Source organism: Pagrus pagrus (genome assembly GCF_965226575.1).
Source record: "Pagrus pagrus genome assembly, chromosome: 15".
Classification (NCBI taxonomy): Eukaryota; Metazoa; Chordata; class Actinopteri; order Spariformes; family Sparidae; genus Pagrus; species Pagrus pagrus.
The window spans coordinates 9,328,673-9,354,075 of NC_140199.1; the positions used below are offsets into that span (position 1 = coordinate 9,328,673).

At 40.7% G+C, this 25,403-nt stretch overlaps 2 protein-coding genes and 2 long non-coding RNA genes across 12 annotated transcripts in view; 1 reads left to right on the forward strand and 3 right to left on the reverse strand.

Annotated features, from left to right (window-relative positions):
- Positions 1-2,846, reverse strand: part of ryr2b (ryanodine receptor 2b (cardiac)) — a 69,524-nt gene extending 66,678 nt beyond the window's left edge. For all 5 annotated transcript variants that reach the window (XM_084376374.1, XM_084376373.1, XM_084376377.1 and 2 more), the window contains exons 1-2: positions 2,706-2,846; positions 47-166 (exon numbers count right to left, since the gene is read on the reverse strand). In XM_084376374.1, the coding sequence (XP_084232500.1) occupies positions 47-166; positions 2,706-2,753 (168 nt within the window). In that variant the 5' untranslated portion in view covers positions 2,754-2,846. The remainder of the gene's footprint in view (positions 1-46; positions 167-2,705) is intronic.
- Positions 2,847-2,931: 85 nt separating this feature from the next.
- LOC311270445 lies at positions 2,932-15,477 on the forward strand. 3 transcript variants are annotated; one of them, XR_014624259.1, is made up of 4 exons: positions 2,932-3,078; positions 3,716-3,818; positions 6,348-6,446; positions 15,393-15,477. It is a non-coding gene; the product is annotated as an uncharacterized lncRNA (long non-coding RNA). The 3 variants fall into 3 exon arrangements; XR_014624260.1 differs by lacking the exon at positions 15,393-15,477 and adding an exon at positions 9,275-9,363; XR_014624261.1 differs by lacking the exon at positions 15,393-15,477 and having other exon boundaries at positions 3,719-3,818; positions 6,348-6,436.
- On the reverse strand, positions 5,539-25,279 carry actn2b (actinin, alpha 2b). Of its 3 annotated transcripts, none has more exons than XM_084375302.1 (21): positions 24,989-25,279; positions 20,312-20,426; positions 19,946-20,065; positions 19,747-19,833; positions 19,538-19,625; positions 19,113-19,191; positions 16,382-16,463; positions 16,127-16,212; positions 15,854-15,946; positions 15,391-15,621; positions 15,021-15,168; positions 14,508-14,658; positions 11,584-11,692; positions 10,611-10,751; positions 10,162-10,344; positions 9,769-9,903; positions 9,267-9,446; positions 8,851-8,997; positions 7,764-7,829; positions 6,927-7,085; positions 5,539-6,738 (listed from the first exon to the last, which is right to left on the reverse strand). In XM_084375302.1, the coding sequence occupies exons 1-21, from the start codon at positions 25,118-25,120 to the stop codon at positions 6,580-6,582; spliced, it is 2,691 nt and encodes an 896-aa protein (XP_084231428.1). In that variant the 5' UTR covers positions 25,121-25,279; the 3' UTR covers positions 5,539-6,579. The 3 variants fall into 3 exon arrangements, with proteins under 3 accessions (XP_084231428.1, XP_084231429.1, XP_084231430.1); XM_084375303.1 differs by lacking the exon at positions 24,989-25,279 and adding an exon at positions 24,005-24,035; XM_084375304.1 differs by lacking the exons at positions 19,113-19,191; positions 19,747-19,833; positions 19,946-20,065; positions 20,312-20,426; positions 24,989-25,279 and having other exon boundaries at positions 19,538-19,604.
- Positions 12,298-13,571, reverse strand: LOC311270523. The gene is made up of 3 exons (XR_014624270.1): positions 13,500-13,571; positions 13,346-13,404; positions 12,298-13,257 (listed from the first exon to the last, which is right to left on the reverse strand). It is a non-coding gene; the product is annotated as an uncharacterized lncRNA (long non-coding RNA).
- Positions 25,280-25,403: the final 124 nt, after the last annotated feature.

The following is a 25,403-nucleotide window of genomic DNA, read 5'->3' on the forward strand; positions in this document are numbered from 1 at the left end:
TGGCAATGAGAATATACTGTGTAATCATCAAAATGGAGCTCTTTACTTTGCAGTTCGAGGTGGACTCAAGCCTGCAGAGTCTGCTGCCAAATCCCTCAGCAGCAAGACAGAGCTTCACATGTTCCTCCTGGGAGGTGAAGATACTCTGCAAAACCACGTCATCTCCCTGTAAAAAAACAACACATTCATAGTGTGAGTATATTAAGATTCAACTTGTTTGTTTGTGAAGGACAAATCAATAATAAATGTTTATCATACCAAAAGGATTCAAGCACTCTGTGCACCCTCTGAAATGTGTTTAGGCCAAGAGACAAAAAACCTCTATTGAATATCCTTTCAATAGAATCCTTTTAGGGAAGATAACAGTGTCTTTGGGTCTTTGGTGACCCAATCATTGCTAGCATGAATTTGGCCTTCAGGAAATAATGAAAACAACCCACAATAATCTCAAAAATAAGCAACAGAAACACACAAATTACATGAAAATATACAGAGTATATGGGAAGAAAATGTATCACTGAAGGTTTTACTGAGTTATATGTCTTCTTATGTCAAACCTTCTAGCTGATAATGTGATGTTAATTTCAGGAGACACATTCTTCCAACTTCCATTCAACTTCCATTCATATCATATCAATAACGTAAGCTTATCAGCTTAAAGGTTCTGAATCGGGAGGACTGACAGTTGGTTAAAAAGTCTAGAAAAGTTAAAAGTTAAAAATAATGTGGGCGAACGTCAGCAGGCTGTTGTTGTTTCTGTGTGCCAGATACATACGTAATTAATGAACATTTCATATCTACTACTATACATTTATTTTGGAACATACAGTATAGACCAAGCATCTTTGGCAGTTTCTTAAATCTTTGAACCCTAATCCTAAATGGATTCACTCAGATATTTGAATGGATACACATTGAATAAGTGTAATTGCAATGCTCCATAAGAAATAGCATCCTCTGCACTAATGTCTCTCAAATGAATTATTGTGCCCCTACATTAATAACTTCAGGGCACAATAAATGTAAGCATTAAATCCCTTATTATATCAGCAAAACATGGTCTAGTCCTACTGTAGATCATTTACAGTAGATCTCTGTCACCTAAAATCTTATCTTAAGTCAAATGCCAAATGGACCACACCAAAGGAATCAGGCCTTTCACATCTATTTAAGGAACTGCAGAGAGGGACAACAGACGACAGGTCTCCAAAGTACAGCCAGGACTACCAACACCTCTTCGTACCCGGGCTGTATACCTCCATATTGGGAAGATACTGCACCGTGTGACCCTTGATTCACCCTGCTGTCCACTTCTCATATCAGCAGTACTCTGCAATCAGTCAAACACACTGTCCAAGTCTGAGGCACCATGTGGCATATTCAGATGGCTAGGAGACTTGGCTCCTCTTTGGGGTAAATTCGGCAAGTGAATATACAATAAGCTATAAAACTTCATCCAAATGTCCCAAATGTCCCAAAAAGCCCTGGCAAGTGGAAATGCATGTTCATTCATTTGGATTTAAAAGTGATGGTGGTCTGTATATTCTAATCTTTACACCTCAGGGTTTCCTCTGGTGTTTTATTGTGTGGAAGTGGACCATCTTTCCTCAAACAGTGACGGCCAAAGCTTACTCTATGGCAAGTGAATACACTTTTATGACAAGAAGCAATGACCTGTCACGTCATTTACTAACTAAACTGACCATGAAACAAGATTCATTATGATCTGGGTGGCTTCCAACCACAGCTGAACAATTTCCTGGGGGAAACCCTGCATTTAACGTAATAATGTGTGACACTGATATCGACAGTGTAGTTTCATACTGTGGATCAATTTACAAATCTGAGCACTGGGTTCAGTAACCACCTCCATTACTGCCCTAGTGGGACCATGTGCATTTGTCTCATATCCACACCAGACGCTGTGGCATGCCCTTATCAAGGGGCAAAGATAACAAGCTGTGAGACAACTTACAACCCAGGAGCAATGATAGCATCTTGCAGTGAGGATGAAAAAAAGCCATTTGTGGTCTTCCTCTACTATCAGTGACTAAAACTAAACAAAGTGACCAAGATAGCAAGAATGCTGCTCAGAGCTGTGCAGTTAATAATCACATTTATTATCAATTAAATGAATTGTAATTGTTTTTATTTAATGGGTTTCATATTACTTATACTTATAAATACACTATTTTTTGATAAGAATTTATAATTTTAATAAGAAGAATAGCATCATGAAATGAGCATCTTTTAATTGACAGCCTTGGGTCATGCATAAAGTCTTACTTGTTTTTGATAGACCAGCTTAATTTGAAACTAGCTCTGTTATGTAATATGTCACTACAAAGTCGGCAATATTAAAACTGAGGTTACAGAATAGTAAAGGAAGACAACCTTACGCTAACTTACACTTACACAACATCTTTAACAAAGTAAGTTAACGTTACTGTTTATTTTAGTTAGGCTAACAAACAGACTTGTTAGCTACAAGACAAAAGCTGAATAAAAACACCATTTTAAACATGAGTTGATTCAGAAATATATATTTATGAGATGTTGATTGGCTGCCTTCAGAAGAGCAGTGTTAGGTTGTTAACTAAGCAAGCTAATTGTTGACACCCCTGGAGCTAGCTACGTTAGCTTGTCGAGCATTGACCAAATATTAGCCCTTAAATGGGCATTAGTTTGGAAAGTTTCTGACTCACCGTTCGTAGAAACTGAAATTCATCATCGCTCTCTCCAGCATCAGTCATTATTTGAACCAAGTGAGCTACATTAGCTCAGACAATGAGCAATATTGGTGGCACAGAGGGAGACAGAGCTGAGCCAGACTGGAGGAGCAGAAGCAGGAGAAGGTGTACAGACGTTAACGTGTGGGCGGAGTTAAGATAAGGGCGTCCATTTTGTTTTTTAATCACAGCAGCTGTTTTGGCGGGAGTGTTTATGTCAAGTGCAGAAAGATTTTTGGTGCTAGCATCAATGTCAACCCACAGCTATTTACTTGTATATATCTTATAATGCTATAAGAGTACCTTCTCTTTATCTGAAAAGGATACAGGTCTGGGCCTGCAGTATAAGGTACATTTCTATCGTCACTATGTAGCTAACATTAGCATCTGAACATGCAGGCTAATAGGGATGCTACCTGACATGTTCTTTCTAAGGGCTAAACATGGCAGTGCTAATGAAAGATGTGTATTTAATTATTAATATTTATATGTTACTGCCTGGTAATGCTTTATTGTATGGGTTTGCTTTATAATTACAGGGGGAATATGGATGTAATTTAACTAACTGCATCATTCAAGCCCAAGTAAATAATCCTTTTCCTATTCATTTATAGGCTACTTGAAACCTGATTCTTCCTATGTGTTGAGCAGTACTTTTTTTAGTTAGTAGACACCAGAGTGCACTTTTTTGGTAATAATAAGATAAATGTACCTTTATTCATCCCCCCTAGGAGAAATTTAAATGCAATAGTCCACGATTGAATTGATTGGAACTCAACGCTGTCTCAGTTTCCCCATAATTCATATCAAATTACACTTCTTTGCAGGAAACATCTTGGAGTTAATGGGAAAAAATGATCAGTAAAATAAAAAGTTAAAAGAAAATCGGGGGAATTTCTGCTTGATTTTAATAACCCTTGCTAACCTTTTCATCAGTTTATTTTATCTAAATTTTTTACTTGTCCCTGTTGTATCTGGAAAACTAGCAGATGGATTGTTTTGGATACTCCTGGTGTATGTGGGCGGATACCAGCCTAATGCTTCAGGTAACCCCCCGACTTTTCTCAAGGCACACCCCCACAACATACTGTAAGTTCCACTTGTACACAAATACATAAAAAGTCTAATGGACTAAGTACAATACCATACACTAAAGGCTGCGTTATCTCCACAGGATCCCTGTCCATTTTCGTTATATGACCTTTACCACACGTGTACCGAATTTCCACTTCCACAGAAGATGTTGCACACTGTAATAGGTTGATTACAGTGACATTTGCTGACCACATTCTCTGCTTGGCAGAGAGAGAAGCCATTTGAATTTTGTGATTCACTGACCTGTTCTGTAATCCAATCCAGTGGAGATTTCCTATATTTTTAGCCCTGAGTGTCAGTGCTCTATAAAAGCTAAATCTTTAACACATTGTTCTTTCCACCCAGTTCCACATTTCATTTAATAGGACGAAGGAATAATTGCAGCCTCTGAAGATGACATTGCAGATGTCACTTTTTTCTACAAAGTCTGAACTACTTTACCAAGTAATATATTTTTCATTAGCTTAACTTTTCTCTCTGGCCAAGCATATTGAAGTACTTCTTAGCTTGTAAAACTAAAAATGCAACTCTCCTATTACTGCCAATATAACCCACACAACCCATCTCATCAGTATCATCTTCCAGTCTGACAGTATGTACTGTATTATTGAATTTTTACCTGATCGACCCCTCAGTAATTTCATACAGATATGGGGAATTTTGCATATAGAAACCTGGTCATAAATGAAAATATAGGCTTGTTGTCCTGATATTTTTACAACCAATAATGATGGGGCTTTTGTTTACATGTGGATTAAGGCTAACAATATTTTTCAACCTACTGACAAATTGCAAATGACACACATAGTACAAGCAAGGATTTATCAGGTTGAAATACATATTTGATTTAGTCACAAACAGTTTACTTAATTAATCCATATACCCTCAAGTACAAAGTTTAACTCATTGACTTGATTGATGACTGAGCCAGTAAATGTCTTCAAGGTGTCAGTACTGCCTGAGTATCTTTATTTTCCTACTAAAATACAACAAATCAAAGCTTTCACCAAAAATGAGAACATCTCTGGCACCTATAGCGATCACCTATTGGTGATGTCTGAGGTGGATTGCTTGCATTTAAATAGAGTATGAAATTAATAGCACGCTTCAGTGCCTTGCGTTCAGTTTGTGTGAAGTGGTCGATTATCCTCTAAACAGAAAATTCCATTTGTTTTATTAACTTCCACAATGTTTTCTGGCATGTTTTAAAAATTGCCAGTGGCTGTGAAATCAAGATCACAAAATGTTTGATTTATCATTCTTTTTCATTAAGAGCATTACATAAAGATTGTTTTAGGAGAATATAATTTGAGTCAGCATCAAGTGTTATGAGCAACACCAGCAGTTTGGTTAAATCATTACCACTTATGTATATTTAAATACTCAATTTGTGACAGTATGGAAATTATCTGTATCCGTTTCTTCATTTTATGCTCCAATAGTATAGAACAAGAGCATATAAAAAGGCCAAAAATAAACGGTACCAACAAAGGAGAACAGGGAAATAACTTGACTTATTAAGTTAATATTTTGAGTTGGTATACACATTAAAGTGGTACAACAAAATAATGCCTAAATATGGAGTTGCATAAGTGATGTTCTTTGAGCTCAGCAGGAGCAAGCAAAATAATGATTACCCATCTCTAGAAATAGCTGGGAAAGGACACATGAAGAAGAATGCCTATGAAATGACTTTGGCAGCCAAAAAATTAAGTTGATTACATTTCATGTTTAATAAAGCAGTAATACAGACCAGATCCTTTGCATCTCTTGCAGATTACCCCATAAGGCTTTAGATAATTACTACCACCAAAGACAATTTTATTTTTAATCTAGCCCTGTTTTTACTAGCTCCTATCAACTGGGATTTGACCTTTTGTTCTTTATTTGATCCTTATCTTCATATTAGTGTATTTATTTTAGGAGTTTATTGTACTTATTTCTAGGCATGCAAGTGTCAGCTTACTTTTTTAGTGTTGCTGCCTGAGAAAATGTTTTATTTTTTCTCATGAATACTGCACACTCAGTCTTCCGTGTTCTCTGCCTTGAAACAACTGAGCAATTGTAAACATTTACTTTTGCATTCATGTCGCTTTCCCTCTGTTGTTACTGTATATTTTTGTCCTTTTGGGAACCCATTTTCTTCACTATTTATTGTTGAATGGCAGTAGGTCTAAAATTGCTTTTGCAAACTGAAATTTACTTTAAAAATCTCAAAATGCCTTATCAGAAGACTGTATTCCCAAAACAAAGGCACTGTGGGGAAGTATGAAAACAATACATGGCATTGCTAGAAGAAAGAGGACTTCCATATCAGATTTCTTCAATTGATAAACTCCAAAACAGAAAGATCCTGTTATCTTGTTACGTAATCTGTATTTTCGATTGATGAAGTAAATCTCTCTTCTAGCTTCACCTTCATCACAGAACCCTACTTTGTGCACAAAAACCTTAACACATAAGATAAAATGTACAATGCTTTGTTTCAATATAATCTGAACATGGCAATTTGTATTTGTTTAGGGGGCATCTTTAATCCAAGAGGACAAAGAAGAAGACACAATGCTCAGCGTGATTGTAGACAGTCTAATGCTTCAGAAAACTACTCAACAAAAAAACCTGGTATGGTCACAAACACATGTCATTCATCATATTTGATCCAACTTTCTTATAGATTCCATAAATTCATCAAAACATGATTGGGGGTTGCGGGGGGTTAGGTAAACGGTCAGTAGATTAAAGGTTTTCTAGTGGGTTAAAGGTCGCTCTCTCCATAGAGGGCAGTGGAGAAGGCAGTGTAGTCCAGTGCCCCTGGTGGTGCTCCTGGACCAGCGTATGGTGGCATCCTCATGATGCAATACTCAGCTTGTTCAGGGGGGAGTTCCCTCCTCAGCTCATCCACAAGTATGTAGGGCTGCGGTGGAGGAAAGAAAATACGCTTCAGAGAGTAATCCATTTTTTTAAGGCTCATGAACAAATTGTAGATCATAAATCAAGATGTCATGGCAAATACTTGGAAATAATGACTGGAACAGAGAAGATTAGTGCTGGCTAAGAATATCTGCCCATATGCCAGTAAGTCACACCAACACACACAAATACCTTGTCAGTTGCCAGGATCCGGAAGGATGCCACAACTTGCTCGGCAGTGTCTGTATCAGCGGTCTCTCTGGTCATGAAGTCAATGAAAGATTGGAAAGAGACGATTCCAGTCGCGTTGGCGTCCACCAGCATCATGATACGGGCAAACTCCACCTCTCCCTGAGAAAGGCATAGATGGAGAATGAGACAGTGTGCAGCTCAGGCCACATTTTTCTGACCCAACATGATCAAGTTTGAGAGAGTTGTTACTGAGCCCAACCTGAACTCGACAGGCTCTGTTTTTTACATCCTAACCAAACTCCAGCCTGACTTAGTTCAAGCCCTGTTCAGACCAAAGATTAGTGACAAGACGAATTTAAAAGATGCAACTACTTGCAATGTGCCGGTCTGCAACGTTCTAAAAACCAGCCAGTTTACACCAAACAAGCACACCAGGTGGTGTAACATCTCAATTGCAACTATTCTCTGTACTTCTCTACTGACTCATAGGGATTTTTTCAAAGCTGAATATAATTTGTATCCTTAAAATATGAATGAGCAGAGTAAAAGTGAGTTACTTGCTACAGTTACATTTCTAGTATTGATGAAACAGTTAAAATAAAAAGTGTGTGCGTAGCAAGTGTGTGGCTGAGCGTAAGTGAGAGAGAGCAAGCGGCAGAGAGTGGCTGTGAATGCGAGAAGAGCAGAGGAAAAGCAGTGAAGTTTTCATGTACGGAGTAGATTACCATGAAAATGCTTGTTTTACATAGATATAAAAGATATATAAATATATTTTATATCTGCAAATAGTGACTGGGTTCAGGTTCGATATGCATGCTCTAATTTGAATTACCATACCAAGTCATAACCCATAGAGATGAGACAGGCTCTGAAGTCATCGGTTTCCATTGCTCCATTCTTCTTCTACAGTAGGAATCCAGATTTCAGGTTCACCATACAAGAAACAAGAAACAAGGAGGAAAGTAGAGAGGGGAGATCACAAAAATGAAGCACAACAGAGGCAAAAGCTAAATGCGCAACATAAATAACAACATGCTTGTCAACAGTGTTAAACATGACATTAATACTATAAGACCAAATTCTAAATAGACGCATGTGATGTGCAGTTTTTTTCAAACTTTCTTTATCTGAAACTGACAAATAGATGTTTTTCAAAATGATAAACTAACCGGAGCAGGAATGCTTTCAACTTTAAGCACCGACTCTTTTGGGCTTTTCCGATAAGACATTAAAGATGCTGAAGATTTCATAATAAAAGAGGTTTGAGAGTTTAAAAACTCAGGAAAAAAGCAATTATAATGTCACACATATACTTGCATGCACAGACTGTGCACATAGAAGTTTATACACAAAACATTCTTATCTGGGACTTAAGCACACAGCAATATTTTGCCACTTTGAAGTCTGTATTTGTCAGGTGTATTATCCATGCTGTTACTCGGCATTGTGAAGCATAGTTCGTCTGTGATCTTCCTACAGATATAGCTTGAATAAAATGAAACGGCATACTTGGTTAAGTCATCCATTGTTGTACTTTCATTAAAGATTCTCACGAGTCATAAAATAAAGCTAAATTCAGCTTAAAATTCCACAGTACAATAGCAGCTTCTGTTTAAATTGCATTATTTGTGGGAATCTGTGATAGTGAGAGGAGAATTTCCATCCACCGTCTCCACCAGGAATCGCTTTGGGTCAGATGTAGGGTCAGCGGCTGAACGCTGCCCCTGTGTCTGGTAAGAATTCAGCATCTTGCACATAAACAACTCTCTATGCAGGACATTTTGGTCAAAGTGCAATACAGTTATAGAACTATCTCTATATGCAAGGCAACCTCCTCCACCTGCTCTACTTTGCTCGGACTGCTTTAGATCGGTCACTCAAATAGACAAAAAAAAAGTGAAGTGAAATTGGTAGAGAGCTGTACCCTGTCAAAGTGGTTGAAAGAGGACCTGAACTCATTCATCTGCTGCTGGCTGATGCCTTTGGCATCTCGGGTCAAGATCTGGGTTTCAATCTCGTTGATGGTTCGAGCAATGGTTGTGAGGAGCAACTCCCAACCCACACGGATATGCTGTTGATGTGGGGACAGAGCAGATGTGTTGACACAGAGAAACAGAATATTGAATGTTATGTTATGTACATTACAGTATGTTACTGTAATTTTAGCAACTCTAGCACATGAATTTCCTTATATATCCTTCTTTTATGTGAATTTCAGTACCAAGCAGAGTTGCAATGAGTATCTTATGTAAGAGTGTTTGTATGTGTTTGCAAATACTGTACATGCATGCACTGTATATTCTGCATATTCTAATGACACTGTTTGCCACTACTATGTACCTCCATAGTGTAGTTGGTGTGTTTGTTATCAAACACCAGCGACTCTTGGATCAGCTGGTGGTCTCCCTCCAACTTGTCGACGTTTGGCTTGTATGCAACGATGACATGCTCAGATTGCTTCAGTTGGGTCATCTGGTCCTCCAGGGTGCCTCCTATCTCCAGGGAGCAGCGCCCAATTTCCTGTAAGGATAACACACAAGGTCAACTTAATTTTTGGAGTAATTTAGATGATAGGATGCTGGTCTAAAGATCAGATGTTTTGCACTGAGTAATTTACCTGTGGCTAAGAGTAAATTCTTACCGGACGTATAGCATTAAATGATGATGTGCATGATAATAATAATGATGTGCATTATCCAATCATCATAATTATCAGGAAAGCCACCATCACTGTACCTCCCTTATGTTTAATGCATTGGAATATAATCATCTTCCATTTTAGGTCATGATTTAATTAGATGGAGATAACTGTCGAATTGCTTATGAAGCCTGTATGTCTAACCTCCATCCTGGCCTGTATCCAGGGTCCAATGAGATTAGCCTGGGCAGCAAACTGTCGTCTCAGCCTTTCATGGGCGTGCTGGCGTGCCATCTCCTCCTGGAGGGCACCGTCTCTCTGAGGAACCAGCTTCTTCACCTAGAGAACACACACACACACACGCACACACAAAAGGGCTTATTTGTAAGTGAGAGAAGATGGCTGCTCATGAAAAGAGCCATTAACATTAAACAGAATGATGCCACTATTATAAGCTCATGATGCTTACTGGGTGCTTCAACTCAGCGATAAAACACAAGAGCAGCACTACTTGTTCCCGTTTCATAATTAATGCTTTTATACGACAGCCATTGTCGGAATAATGACTTTAAGATGTAGTGTTATAGCTGTACCTACCTTTTCCCACTTGTTGAGAAGCTCCTCAATTGTAATGGTGCTGTAGGGGTTGATAATGTTCGCCTTGATCCCATAGCTCTGGGAAATTTTCTGCACCTCATTGTGGATTCCCATGATGGCCTGTCTCTCTGCATCTGCCTCAGGAAGGGTAGCTTTGAACTGCTCATGAGCTGAGATTAGACTCTGGAACAGGAAACGGGAAGTCCATAAATTTTATTACACTTCCAATTTTGTCAAGATTGATAGCATTATGTGGTTTTCTTTTTTGGTGCAACAGATCTACCAACATTACTGTATGTAACAAAACTTACAAACATGAATCATAATCCTAGAAAAATATGTGCACGTTAATCTGAAGGGGATGTTTTAACAGCAGCAACACTGTGAAACAGTAGTATCTTCCAATTGACAGTAATTGAGTGAGTCTGCAGTGCTGTTAGTAAGCGTACCTGGACCTCTTCAGTAGTATGCACTATGAACATGTCCTGCAGATCCTCCATGGCTCCTTCCATCCAGTTGTTGAAAGGAGCCGATCTCTTGGCAAACTCCAAGAACAGCTGATCAATAGTCTCCAACAGCTTCTCTGTCCGCTGAGAGGATTATAAAATATAAAAAGACACAACAGAATGATAAAACAAAGAGACACAAAACCACCACAAAGAGACGCTGTCTCCTTCAGTTGGTGTGCTCCTATAAAGGAGGGGTGAAGGGCCATTTCCATGTCTGTGCCCAGGGGCCTGTTGTCTCATAATCTAGCTATGATCCCAGGGTGGATGGTATGGCCTTATTAACCCCCAGCTCTGGCTCAGTTGTTCCTCACAAAGTCCCTCCTCTGAGCAGTGGATGGCAGCGAGTGGAAGATGGACAGAAAACAGACCCCTGTCACTGTCATTCAGACTTAATCCTTGGCCCTTTTCCCAGGCCCTCACACATTTGCAGGTCTGGAATGGCCAGCATGGATCAGAGGAAGTGGCTAGTGGGCTTTCAGCCAGTCCCTTCACGGACGGGACTCTTACATCTATTTCTCCTTTATCCCCTCTACGCTCCCATTTTACCATTCTATCTGGGTCAGGGATTTTAGAGGGGATCCAATTATCTTTCTTCATCAATCAGTTTTGTCTTCACTGTTTCAAATGTCATTGACAGGCAGCTAAATATGCTTACACTGACATTTTGATTAAGTTGTTCTTGGATGCAACTTTATTCTGTATCTATTGTAGCCCATGTGGAACATCAGCACACTCTTGTGGAGACCACCATATCCTGTCATATACAAACAAAATAACCTTCAAGTGTTAGCACACACTTAACACACCCCTAACCCTATAATGAAGCATGTGAGAAAAACTAATCATGGATTTTAATGCTTTGAGTCATAAATTCATATAGTCAATTTAATCTAGCTTTGAATGTTTCGCTCACCTCCAGTGACTCTCTTCTCTTCTGAGTCAGGGTTCCCAGCTTGTCCCACAGGTCACAGATGCTTTGGCAGCGCTGGTTCACAGCAGCCACGTCATGGTAATCCAGCTCACTGAAAAACAAAGCAGTTTGTTTCAGTTGTGGAAAAGAGCTTTGAAGTGTTCCCCAAGCAAGATGTCAATAAAAATATATAAATAAAGCTACTGGATAGCAATTGAGCGAAGTCTGACTGTCATAGTGGAGAATGGTTTAACAAACTGCAAAAGGTCTGAGAAGAAAGAAACTGCTAAAATATAAATTGTAAAATAAACTGCCATCCCAGATGTTGAGAAATGAAACCACATGTGCAATTGTAGCTGTACTGAATGCTTAGAAAATCAGTTTCAAAAGAGGCCTGAAAATTACATTAAGGACTTTTAGTGCTTGAAAAGGGAAATTAAGTCACAAAATCGAGAACAGGCAAGTCATTTAAGTGCAAACCAATTTTAGATTTATGGTTAATACTTTGTAAAGATTTAGATGTCACCGAGTATCATATAGCTTGAGCTGGGTGTTTGTATTCCTTTAGCACAATCAAAATTATCGAAACCCAGCAACAGGGTCCCTGCATCCCCACCAGATTAGGGTAACTTGCCAACTTTTACAGCGTAGGGTACTAGCTCAGAGGTTGTTTGCCACAGCGATGGTGAAAATATTTACACACAAGAGGAAACCGTGTTCATTCATCATTTTATTAAAATTTCAGAACAAGCAACTTGAACAGACATCAGTACACATTTTAGTTAACTGCAAGGAGTAGAGCTGCCTTTACCATCATCTGCTTCAAGTTGAAGACTTACAGTCTTGTTAAGCTTTGGTATAGTACTGAGGCTGTTGATAGACTTCATCACTGGGAAGCTCCTGGGTCTGCGTTGGGACAGTTGACTGTTGAGCTACAGGATAGTAGGATCTCTGAACTTCACCATAGTCGTCTCTGCCATTTGCGCGACATTGTGCCAGAAGGAAGCTGACCGGTCAAGAAGAGGTAGAAGTCACTTGGTCCCACTGGTTCCATTTCCTGGGAAAATGGGTGCCTTTGGTATTTAGACGTAGAAGCAGACAGCTCCTCAGCTCCATGTGGAGAAGCGGCATAGAGGGGCGGGGGCAGAAAACCTTGTTCTTCCGTTTCCCTCTCGTCGTTTCCATGCTCAGAGATGAATACATATTTACTCAACTCACCAGCCTGGTAGACAGGTCCTGGATATGGAGCAGGTGGTGGCGGTGGGGGCACAAAATTTAGCTCTTCGGTTTCCATTTCTGAACTACCTTGCGCCAAGGTCCCTGTATACTTTTCAAGCTCACCTGCCTGATACAAGGATGGAGGGGGAGGAAGGCCAATGTCAGACATGGGTTGAGATGTTTTGGACGTGGCATAGGCAGTCATTGAAGCTGCCACAGGAGAGTAAATGGGAGCAGTGTTCCATGGAGCCACGCTGGACACGCCTGGAGTAGGGTTTCCTGGGTAGGATTCGGGTCTAGAATACATTTGTTCCTTCTCTGGTTCATACAGGAAATAGACAGCAGGGTCATTCATATCGGAAGGTTGAGCAGGAAAACTTTGGGATGAACCATAATAGAAGCCAGGAAACGCCTCCATGCTAGTGTAACTGCCTTCATTAGGATCACGCTGGCTCCAGCCTAGGAGAGACAACTTGTGGTGAGTTGAATATGCTAAGAAAGCGTGTGATAAAGTATATTTATAGTTTCATTGAAGTGATAGTTTTACCATTTTTAACAGGATAGCAATGGACATTCCAGCTTAACAGTGCAAAGAGGAGCAATTGACTGTAAGAGAAAACAGCATGGTCAAATACTTGCATAAAAGATAAACCATTTATGGAAAATTAACAGACCAAAATAATAATTTAACAAGCACATACCTTGCAGGAAACCACATGGTCATTTTGCTTCTCAGTTGAAATGATGTCCTCTTCAACAGAGCACTGGTCAAATATGAAATAGGAAATACTCTGTGGCCAATCCCAGACTGGGAAGATAACGAAGGACAGGTGTTCATCATTGACTCCTAATGAAAATGTCAGCATGCCTGTAAGCCACACCCTCCATCCTGCCCATCTGTAACTGAGAAGAGGGTGGTTGTATCCAAATATCCAGGCTTCACGATATTGTAGACTTGCAGGCGCGTTCGCGGGAAGTCCGCGAGTGCTAAAGGCTGTCCAAACCCACAATTAATCCAGTCCACAAAGGCCCTCAAGAGGACTTTCTGCAGACTTCCAGAGAGTCCGCTTGGAGTGCAGAATTCAACAGACTGCACTGATTTAATTACCCACAAGGCTAGAAATAATATTCAACCACATTATGATACAGAAATATTTAGAAGTATGGACTGTAGAGGTAAAAAATGACAATAAATGTATCTTGTAATTTACCTTGTAACCATATGCACTTTATTAATATAGTCTTTAGGCCTGTCTATCAGTGGCACATATCACCCTTGCAGTCTCACGACCTTGCAGACTTGACGGTAAACACGTCACAGTAAGTGAGTCTGTGTAAGTCCGCGAGGGCTCAGTCTGCAAGTAAAGAGGGTGGAGATTTGGATGCAGACAGTTTCTTTCTTCTTCTTCCACTTTCTCAATTGTCAACTAAGAGATCAGAGGTTTTGAGACTATTTAACTAATGTGGAATCTAGTTATGTTGTGCAGATGTCCTTTCTAAAATCGCAGCTGCCAGTTGTACAGTGTGCAAAGCCAAAGAGCTATTCAAATAATATATAACAAAAACAGGAAACACGATTCTATCAGTTGATTTTCCCATTAGTCCACCACCACCACCCCCTCGTGATGTTGTGTTTGGCAGAGGGAGACAAAATACTCGAGGGCCTCCATGACACATGACTGCAAACGTCTGCTAAAGGGAGTGCGTACTTAAGTTCCTGAGCAATGGCGGCAATCTGCTCCACTCTGTCCTGGTGAGCTGCCAAGTCACTCTCGAAGGCCTCGTGTTTTCGAAGCAACGCTCTGATTTCTGTCAGGGTGGCTGTTTCATAGTCCTTCTGGGAGAGGATCAGTTCTTTACCTGAATATCACATATACAAACAGAGAGCGAGGGGAATGAGGTACAAAAATATGATTAGCAGGTTAGATCTACACACTGGCCTTATTTGGTCATCGCAGATGAAGAAAACAAGCTGTTGCAGTCCACTACAGGCTGATTGCATTGGACGGACTCTTAAACCTTCAATCCAATCTCAATAGGAGCAAAACCCTGGGGTTAAAGGAAACACTTGAACACTGAACAGCTGGCAGAGAAGCAGGAATACAGATGCCTGTAGATAGGCTCACATATGTCCAGATAAACAGATAAACATGCATATCTATAAACATTTTGTAGCAGTGTGAGTTGCATGCGAACAGCTAAAAAGCCAAACCAAAACTGACCGCTGGCCCAGTTCTCATGATTGGTTGCTTTCTGGCGAAACTTTTCAGCCAGGTGGTCCAGCCTCTCCAGCCTACGGATCTCTGTAAGGAGCCACTCCTCGTAGCCTTTCTCTGCCTGCTCCAGGCCTTGCCATGCACTTGCTATGTCCTGTATGAAAAATCACAGTTTGACCTTACTTACTGAAGATGTTTCGTATTGATTCCCCCCTGGCAAATCAGTACATTTTTTATCAATAATTGTTATTTGAAGGTGCAAAAAAGTGTAAACAAATCACCCTTATTGGTAGAATCTTAACCTCTAAAGCATGTGCCATGAGAATTGATATAATCAGAGGTCACCAAATCATGAACACTTCTTATAATGACTTACAGACACCATCTTCCCCTCAGAGGGCATGAAAGCAGGGCGATTGCTGATGCGCAACTTGGTCTGCAGGGTGTTGAAGTTAATTTCCAGCTGGCACTTCTCCTGCACCTTCGGGGGCTTGTGCTGGCGCCTGTAGTCCCTGAAGTCCTCCAGCTTTCGCTGCATCTCCACCATGGTCTTCTCAGGGGTCCGGTTCTCAAGCCAGGGAGTGGTGCGGCGGATCCACTCCAGCAGCTGGGAAACACAAAAGACAAGATGGGAATAAGAGGAAAGGCAAGAGAGCTCCATGTGAAGATAGCAGCGTGTTAGGAAGACTGATGATTTTTCTTTATCAGATCATTTTTGTCTGTACTTTTTACTTTGAACTTATTTTATGTAACAGGCAGAGAAAAAAGATGAATGTAATATGAACTATATATATCCATTATCCATTAATATTTTAAGGAAATTTAAAAAATGACTTTACCTCACTGGCCAGTCTCTCATACTCCTCCATCATTTTCTCATTCTCTTGGTTTACACCAAGCACCTTGCAGATCCTGTTGGCAGCCGTCTCTGCCTGAGAGCACAGGGCACGAGAATATCGTAATTACAAAAGCAAAGTAACACAGTGGGCCATGCTCCCATCGATCTCTCCAATGCCTCTGATACCATCATCCTCATAATATATTTGTTGCTCAGAAAATCATACTTGTCTAAAAAATATTAATTTGTAAGGGATGAAGTTCAACCACTTTACCTGCTCGGCTCCAGCAAAAGCGTGGTAAAAGCAGGACACATAGGTCATGATAGCTCTTTCATCGGGCTTGGGGGTGTTGATGATATCTGCGGCATCGAGAGGGAGGAAAAGTCAAGGTGGCAAAAAGGAAGAAAAAAGTGGAAAATAACTTTGGAGAAGGAAAGGAGCACAGTGAACGTCATATTGCAAACACATATTTCAAAAAACTAATTTAAATGAACTCAAATGGGGTACATCTACTTCATCTAACATTACCTTCTGCGTCCAGCATTTTGGGAATGTCCAGATGTTTCTCTGCGATGTCAAACGCCAGGTTCAGGTTCCCCATTGGATCATCCTAAATAAAGAAACACAATTCTACATCACTGAATAGCAATGCTGGACTTAAAATGCCACCGCACTGACCTCCCCGCTATGGTGGACACATCATACTCCCTGTTCACCTACTGTACATGCACTCCTTTTAAATGTTTAGTCTTTAGTATTATTTATTAGCAGCTTCCCAATGTTGATGATTGCAGCTTGATCAGTCCCATGAAATGAAAAATCCATTAACATGACTTACTTTTTGTACATACTGAGCTTTCAACTACAGATTACATTAAATGACTATGATTATTGATTTTTTTTTTTATTTAAGCAATTGAGCTCTTAGTCAAAAGTGATGTATTTTAAAAGACAGGTGATGAGAAAGGAAAGCAATTCATCACATTAATGAATCCACAAACAGACGATGATTATTATTTTTACCTCAGAACTGACATGTGCTATACTATTATGATAAACTAATCATAAATTAATCAGTTAGTAAATGAATCGACTAATAGATTACACAAGGAAGCAATTTACCCCTACAATACATATCATGTATCTCTTGAAAATGACAGATATAATCAAAGAAATTAGCTTTAATCACACAAATGACTGAGGGGAGAAACCAAGTGTGGGAGTGGTGCATTAGGCTAACAGCTGACAGTGAACCCTTCCCTGCTAATGGGGCAGTCAGTGAGGTGAGTGAGTACAGTGGGGTAAATGGATCATGCTATCATGCTGCTGCTATTGTCCCTATCTCTGTACCACTGTTCCATAACAGTAGGGGGCTGGGGGCCAGCACACTACATGACAGGGCCAGCTGCTCACAGATCCAGTGCAGGACAGATAGATGGATGGATAGGGTGGTAAATTGATGACGGGATGGAGCAATGGACGGATGGATAGCAGGATACCCCCAAGGCCTCTGTGTGTGCACGCCCCTGACCAGAGCTGTCTCAGCTGGCTGTAAAACTGCAAGCTTAACCAACACGCTCACCTGGAGCCAGACTCAACAGCTGCCTGGCATACGATGCAACTGTCTCCTGGCAGCATGAGCAGAACTGAAGAGTCGAGGTGTGGCTAAATGTGTCAACATTTATGTCAAAGAGACCGAGGAATAGATTTGGTAGCCTCCTAATTGTGACAGTCAACACCAGTCTCGCAATAATCTTGAAGTGTTGACTACTTAATATCACAATAATTATTTCATTAGACATATTCCTGGCTGTCATGATGACCAGCAGCCTCTAACTGAGGAACACTACGTCACAGCATGGACAATAGCAGAGGTAAAGCTAAGCCTGAGCTCAGCGGGGACTAGGCTCAAGTTTCTCTGACTATTCAGGGTCATCGCCAAGTCAAGCCACTGAGTTGTGTGCTGAGAAGTGAGCGCTTCTGTTTCCAAAACAAATGGAAATGTCACTCTTCGTAACCAGCCATGGTGTTCCCCTACATGCCTAGTATTAAGCCAAATGTGGCCTGAGTAGTGTCAAATTTTCTATTTGAGCTCAGCAATCTGGTTTCTCTTGAATACACGGTCTGATTTTTTAGGCCACAGAATATTCATTTCCAGTATTTGCTTCATGAAATCACTGGATAAAATCACTATAAAACCTTATGGATAAAATCTCTGTTGGTTTTGACTCAAAGACAGACTCAGCACAGCAGCCACAGCCTTCCCATTTGGCTAAGAGAGCGCCTTCTTCCAAGAGAGAAAAAGGTGCCTTCCTTGTGCACTATTGTCTTAATAGACATGGGAGGGCTTTCAGCTCCTGAGCACTCCAGATACACAGCACAGCTCACTGAGGCCCTCACCTGGTTATAGACACACACTGTGAGTCAATACCCAGTACATTTAAATAAGCTTTGGGTCTGTTTGACCTGAAAAACAGCTAATCTCGAGTACAGAGCACAAAGAAAAAGCTGGATGAGGAAACTTAATATTCATATTAATATAGTCATATTAATCACTTCAGGTTTGTGTCACACAGCAGAGGCCACATATCCCCATTATTAAATCCACTGTTGTAATGGGCACAGTGGGGCGCACAAACAGACTTAAACACTAAAGCAACACTCTCTTTTATGCTAATTATGCTGAAATTGTGCACCAAGTAAGCTGCTTTTGTTAAGAATAATGAAGCATGAGGTGAAACTAATTACATGCACTTACAATAAAAAAAAAAACATTCAAGTAGTGGAGAAGAAACACATCCACAGATTTCAGCAGCATTACATCCATTAGCCAAATAACACACTGTTTATCTACAGCAAACATACACCTTACTTCGCCTCAAATAATTTAGCTGTTATTGTCCTATGAAATGCCACATATTTCTGGTGTGTGCCATAAATAGTACCAATAATCCCAACAAATTACTTCTATCTCAAACTGCCATATATTTTTTATCATTTCTGGATCAAACTCTACCCTGTAGGAAACCAGGTGAGCACTGCAAGTAACTCTTAAACTCTCAAAAACATAGCCTACACCTGCAGTCCTAGATATTGACTCAATCAACATATCGTAAAAAGTACCCTTATTCTACACTAAACATGTAATTGTCTTCATCAGTCATGGTGTGACCGGAGTGTTAATTTGGTGGAATTCAGTCTGTTAGTGTTTGGGGGGCTGAAACACAGCATCCTGGTTACAGGTGAAACCACACGACACCTTGTTGAGCTTAGAGTAGTCGAGGAGGTCGGGTCTGTGTCTATGAATCAGGGCGCAGAAGGCCAGGCCATCCTTCCAGCTTCACCGGCCAATGAGCAGAGAGAACCAACATGTCAGTTCAAACACGCTAACCTGACTCAGAGATGACATTGTTGGAGACCAATGAAGGTTTTGAATTGTTTAAACTGACATAATGCTATCAGATGAACTAATTGGCTATACAGACCCTACATTACTGTGATATGTGTTGCATGACCTAATGAAATGACAACAATATGTTGGAATATGATGACATTTATAATCCCTTTAGTTGGACTAAATACAATGAGAGGACACCTAGATGAGCTATCAATCACATAAATTATTGCTGTAACCAAACAGCATCGAGACAAAAATGAAAGGCATTCGATGTGCTGAACACTTACCTGACATGGAAGTTTTGGACATTGACATTCCTGTAGGGGGCAGTCTTTCTCTGACACCACAGGAGGAGACCCTCCTTGGCAGATGTTTCTGAGGAAGAGTGAGATCACAGACAGTAATCCTGTAATGCTGCACAAGTTACAGATTGCTTCGCCTTCTAAAACCAAAATTACAGTTCATGATTTAGTTTCTTTGGATTGTGCGACCTCACCTTCCACAGAAATGTCCTGAATGGCGAAGCGGAGGATAATAGTCCAGATCATCCCAAGAGTCATCTTTACATTCCCATCCACGATCTCTGAAAGACAAATGAGGTGTTACAATCAGTTTGCATAAGAGTGAATAATAAAATCACCCATGTATGCGAGGCGGCGTTTAGTCTTATAATATATGGGGGGAGGCTTCCGTACCTTCAGCTCCAATGGAGACCAGTTTCACTCCTTTGCTTGTGATGAATTCCAAAGCTTTGTTGACGTTGGCAATCTTGTGAAACCGCATCTTCCCTCTGTCTGGCTTGGGTAACCTCTCTCCTGGAAACATTATGTGACAGAGCCAGATATGTATGTTAGTTGACGTACGTACTATTAATGATACAATTACATCAAATTAAAAGCTATATAAACCACAAAATGAATCCTACTATGCTGAAAATGCTGCTAACAGTGAATAAAAAGTGCATTTCATCGTACTGGTGCATTATCACGAAGAGTAAATCACTGAAAGGAACTAGGAAAACATGTGGTTATAAAAGAGACGTCTTCCTTTATTGATCTAACCTGAGATGACCTCCAGAAGCAGCATGAGTTTTAGTCCATTCCTGAAGTCCTCTTCAATATTTTCAATTTGAGTCCCAGCTTTCCTCAGGTGGGAGTTACACCAGGCTGTGAAGGTCTAACAGCAGAGGACATGTGGCTCAGTAAAAACAGGACTTCATATTACAGTAACAATAATACATTTCATTTATAAGGCCCTTTTCAAAACAGAGTTAGAGTGCTTTTGGAGGCAAAATGAAAATTGTTGGCAGAGAATGATAATAACATTTTTAAAAAGTTCAGCGTTAAACAACATGAAGCAAAAGGTTTTAAGAGGTCAAAGTGAATTCAGACCACAAACCCTGTAAAAGCACGAACAAAAAATATATTTTTAAGAAGGATTTAAAGTTATCACGGAGCCCAGCAGTCTGATATCCTCACTCTAAAAAATGCCACTTAAAAAATATGGTGCCTTTTGTTTGCAATTAGTTAAAAATCTGCCAATGAAACAAGAGAAAATTAGCTTAAGATTTAATGTTAAGGTTAAATGTATTTACTTTATCGTGTCTTATATTGGATGTTATGACATATTTTGAGTAGAAATCGGACAGATACACTTGGGGAGGGAGATTGCGCCCACACAGAGAGTCTGGCCCTAACAGAAAAGTCCCGGTCACCCCTGGCCTTCAGCTTAGATTGTGGAAGGGCTAGCAAAGCCTTGGCCGAGGACCTCGGGTTGTGACCGGGCATGTATGGTGTGAGAAGATCAGAGATGTCACAGTGGAAATAAATAGTGTTCAGTGCATTGAAATTGTTATTTCTACACTTCCTGTAAAGCTCTGTCGATTCCCCCACGGATCACTGAAAACAGAAAAGGCAAAAGAGAAAATATTCATCTACATAAATGCTTATGGCACGTTCACGTTCTCTCCTTTACATTATACGGGTTACACTATGAACATGATATTCCCCTCCAGAGAAGACCTAAACAAACCCAGGCAGCTAACAGCTTAACAAGTTCAGGCTATATAATCGATGTTAACCTCTTTGACCGCTGCTACATTTTCACATTAACCCTCAGTGACCCGTTAGTATCCAATTTCTTCTCCTACAGGTCCACAGATAACAACCATCAGAACAAACACTCTCCGTGTAGGGTACTGAAATACTGTAAATCAAGCTAAGATAGGATCATTGTCTTTCTCCTCCTATTTTTATAAAGTCTCGCAATAGCCAGCAGCAGAGTTCACAGGGGCTCATCGCTGCTCGGATGAAAGCTGGGTGCCGACCACAGAGCACATTCCGACCGATATAAGGTGTTAAATTTAGACCGCTCTGCTGTGGCTCACGATAAGAGACCGGGAGGAAAAACCGTCGAAACGTCTCACCGTGACAACATGAGCGAAAATGTCACGTGGATACAGGGCAAGTTTTCCCCTCACGTCACTTTCTGTCACCATTTCGCCACTTATGATGTGGTTAGTTACAGCTGCAAGGAGATAGCTTTATCATAGTGCATGTATGTCATTGCTGTGTGGAGGTATGAAGACAGACAGACATGGATAAAGGATGGGAGCAGTCGTAAAAATATCATTTAAACCAACCAGAATCCAAAAATCTCCCGCACTGGCAAGCTAACTTTATGCATGTAGAGCTCTTGTCTCGTCTCGTGGGTTGAATTTTGTAGTCTACAAAAACATTTCTGGACCTTAACAGCAAAACACAACACAGTCCAAGTCTCCGGGCACCCCAAGATCAAAACTGACCAAACTGATTTGATGTCATTTACATCCAAGACAAAATCTTCACTGTAACTGCAAAGCTTTAAGCATCTATTTGGGATCTCGTGGCTGCTGGGGACTTGGATTACCCCGATGGAGCTGTATGGAGGACATTTTAAGTTTTTTTTTTTTTGGTTTACATTTAAAACAAGTCCCCATCTCTCCACAGAGAGTGCTGCCATGCTGTTTTGCTGAGAAGCTCCAGAAAATGTTTGGTTGACTACAAAACGTCATCTGTGTGAGGGTGAGTAGATAATGACCGAATTTTCATTTTTGGGTGAACTTTTCCTTTAATGGAAGCACACAACAGTTTTACTTGTTTGCTTCACTTGATTTTGCATTTTTTTCCGTTCTTTATTTGGGGATTTTTTTTTGTAAAACATTGTAATGAAAGAGATCAAATGAAACATGTTTTAATTTCTAAAAAGAAGCTCAGCATTTGCATTTCTAAATAAGCTACCTTTAACTTTTACATGAGTGTATTTTTCCTCCTGTATTTTCATCAGTAAGACTCAGTAAGTATTGATTCTTACACATCCTTGTACTCAGTCGGACTTTATATGGGTGCCAGTGTAAAAGCAGAATATTACAGGCCATTACATTCCACACTGAGTGAGTCCTCAGGGTGTATGTGACATTGAACTGCTGCCCTCCTTGTTAAAAAACGTGGCCCGCTGGTCCTCCAAATTCGACCCAGCCACAGTCGGAGAACCCTGCTGCCCACTTTCCAAGCCCCCCCGACCCCACCCCACCCCGCCCGCCTTCCTCTCCAGCACTACTGACCAGTGACGATTGAAGCTAAAAATATTCCCTGAACTGAGTCACTGAGCTGGTCGATGCCTTTGGGGCCTCACTAGGTCAGAGACTGGCAGGCCGTGATGCAAAATAAATGAGAAACGAATATTTAGAGACGGACTTTCGACATTCTGTCTCCTATTTAACTTACATCAACTCATATTCATTGCTTATTCATGACACTCCTGCACTTTCACTTAAAGTAACACAGCATCCTGGCAGTACAGATTTGGCTGGAGTCTGTACCATGACTGGGCACAAAAGGGCTTTTTCAATCTCCCTGATTAACCTGTCTGAGTCAGGTAATAGATTCAAACAAGGCCAACGTAAGTGCCATCCCATTAACATTATCTGCTGAAGGAAGGCTACCACAGCTGCTGGCAGGATTTGAAATAAGCCCTCTGCACCGCGGCTTGAGCTAGATGAGAGATTTAAAAAATTATTTGGAAAAAGCAGCCCCTAATGGAGCAAACAAAAGCTTTGTGGCAACACAACTGCTCACTGTGAATGCAAACAGGGGTGGAAGGTATATAACAAGCTTGAGCAACGCCATCACAGTGCCAAAAGGAAACACTATACAAGTGTTACCGCACGCAACCTTCATTTATCAATCCGGATCACTTTGAAACAGCTGCTACCAGCTCCAGACCACTCTCCGGTGGGCACTTGTCAACTCCAAATTATAATAAGTGAAAAGATAAACACTGGAAACATAGCCGACTGTCTGCGTCGCTGCCTTGTGTTACCAAAAATACACAGTTTTGTCATCCCTGTGTGGGGTTGGGGGTGGAGGGGGGGTTGTTAGACATTGGGCCTGATGCACAGACCTGCAGTTTAAAGCCCTAAAACCAACTGACAGTGTGGGAGGCCGAGGCTATATTAAGTTGAGCTGGTTTGCCGGTACACTATTTCTGCATGGTTTCTATAAACAAAAGAATTCCGCACCAAGGACACTGGATTAACCCTACTATAATGCCTTTTGGTCCCGAGGTTAAAATTAGACGCAGCGTCCATTCTAATCCCAAGAGCGTCATCATGTGTTAGGAGCATCTGTTGACAGCTCGCATTCCGCGCGTATCAGTGAAGAGGCAGCAGTCTGGAGAGCCGCTGGCAGGCAGAGCTATTGTTAGCTGGTACCCACCGCATCCGTCCGTCAAGCCTCCCGACCCTGGAGCCCGGCTGCGTCAAGAACCGAACCACGCCGGGAAACGAGTGATGCTGTCCTTCAAATTAAAACTACACGCGACTCCTCCAAATGGTCACATAAAAAAAATAACAATAAATAAAGGAGAAAAAAAGAACAGAAATCCTGGTATGTTCACTTTTGTGACCATCAATTTAATTTTTAAGCGCCATAAAGGTGAATTTGCACTGCGCCTAGCTGCTACAAGCTAACATTAGCTAGTTAACGTTGAACAACACTAGCTTATGTGATTGATAGCTATAGCTAGCTAACATATATTCTCAAGTAATGTGAGAATATTTTCTTACAATCCATTTTTTTCTTCTATTTATTTATTTATTTAGTTAATAGAGAAAAGATTTGGGCGACAGCAGGTGCGAAAGTATGACCCGCCCTACTCTGCCTCTGATTGGCTTACTTTAATATTTTTACCCTACTCTAACCAATCTCACTGTTTGAGCCTAAACCTGACTAATCCCAGCCAGTAAAGGCAACGACTATCAGCCAATCAGAGGCAGAGTAGGGCGGGTCATGACTTCACGACTCCGGATAAAATGCGAACAGTTGGTGGTTATTAAAGATGTGTCTGAATCGAGTTTGCGCCTCCCCCCACGTACACGCAACATTAATAAATATATAAAGCAAATGTTTTTTTTTAAAAATATATGATTTTATTATCTTTTGCCACGTTTAATGCGCTTAACACTCCTGAAAACAGATTCGACATCATCGCTTTTATTGTGAAACTCTTAACCGGATGTTCCGCTCTTTATTACAGTGGACTTGACGTTAACAGAGTTGTATGAAACTATTAAAGTACAAACTATTTTTTATTTCATTTTAATTTTTTAAAACGTTTGATGAGCAGCGTGGTTACACAGTTTTCTCGTAAATTTATCCATATGTCCATTATTTTGAAACAGTCGTGTTATTTGGACTTACTTTCCTCTGCTGTTGTTCCCAGGCAGGGTCCAGCAGCATGTCCCTGTCCCACTCATCCTCCTGTAACATGTACTCTTCCTCATAGCCGTTATCATAGTGCACCGTGGTCTCCACCTGGGTCATCGTCATCATCGTGTCGATAATTTACTGTGTCTTGTCCTTAACGACGGACAGCTGGGTCGACTGTAAAGCTGAGGATAGTTTTCTGACTTTCTCTGCTCCAAACTGCTGCTGCTGCTTCTCAGTCACTCTCTCACGCTTGCCCTTGTCCTCCCGACCTGACAGACGTCTGGCCCCGGTTGCCACAGATGAACAAGCGACGGTATCATTAGTACTGGAGAGTCACGTGACGCCTTCATACCTTCCCCCCAAATCCCCATCACCCGCCCACACAAACTGCAGCAGGACAGTTTAT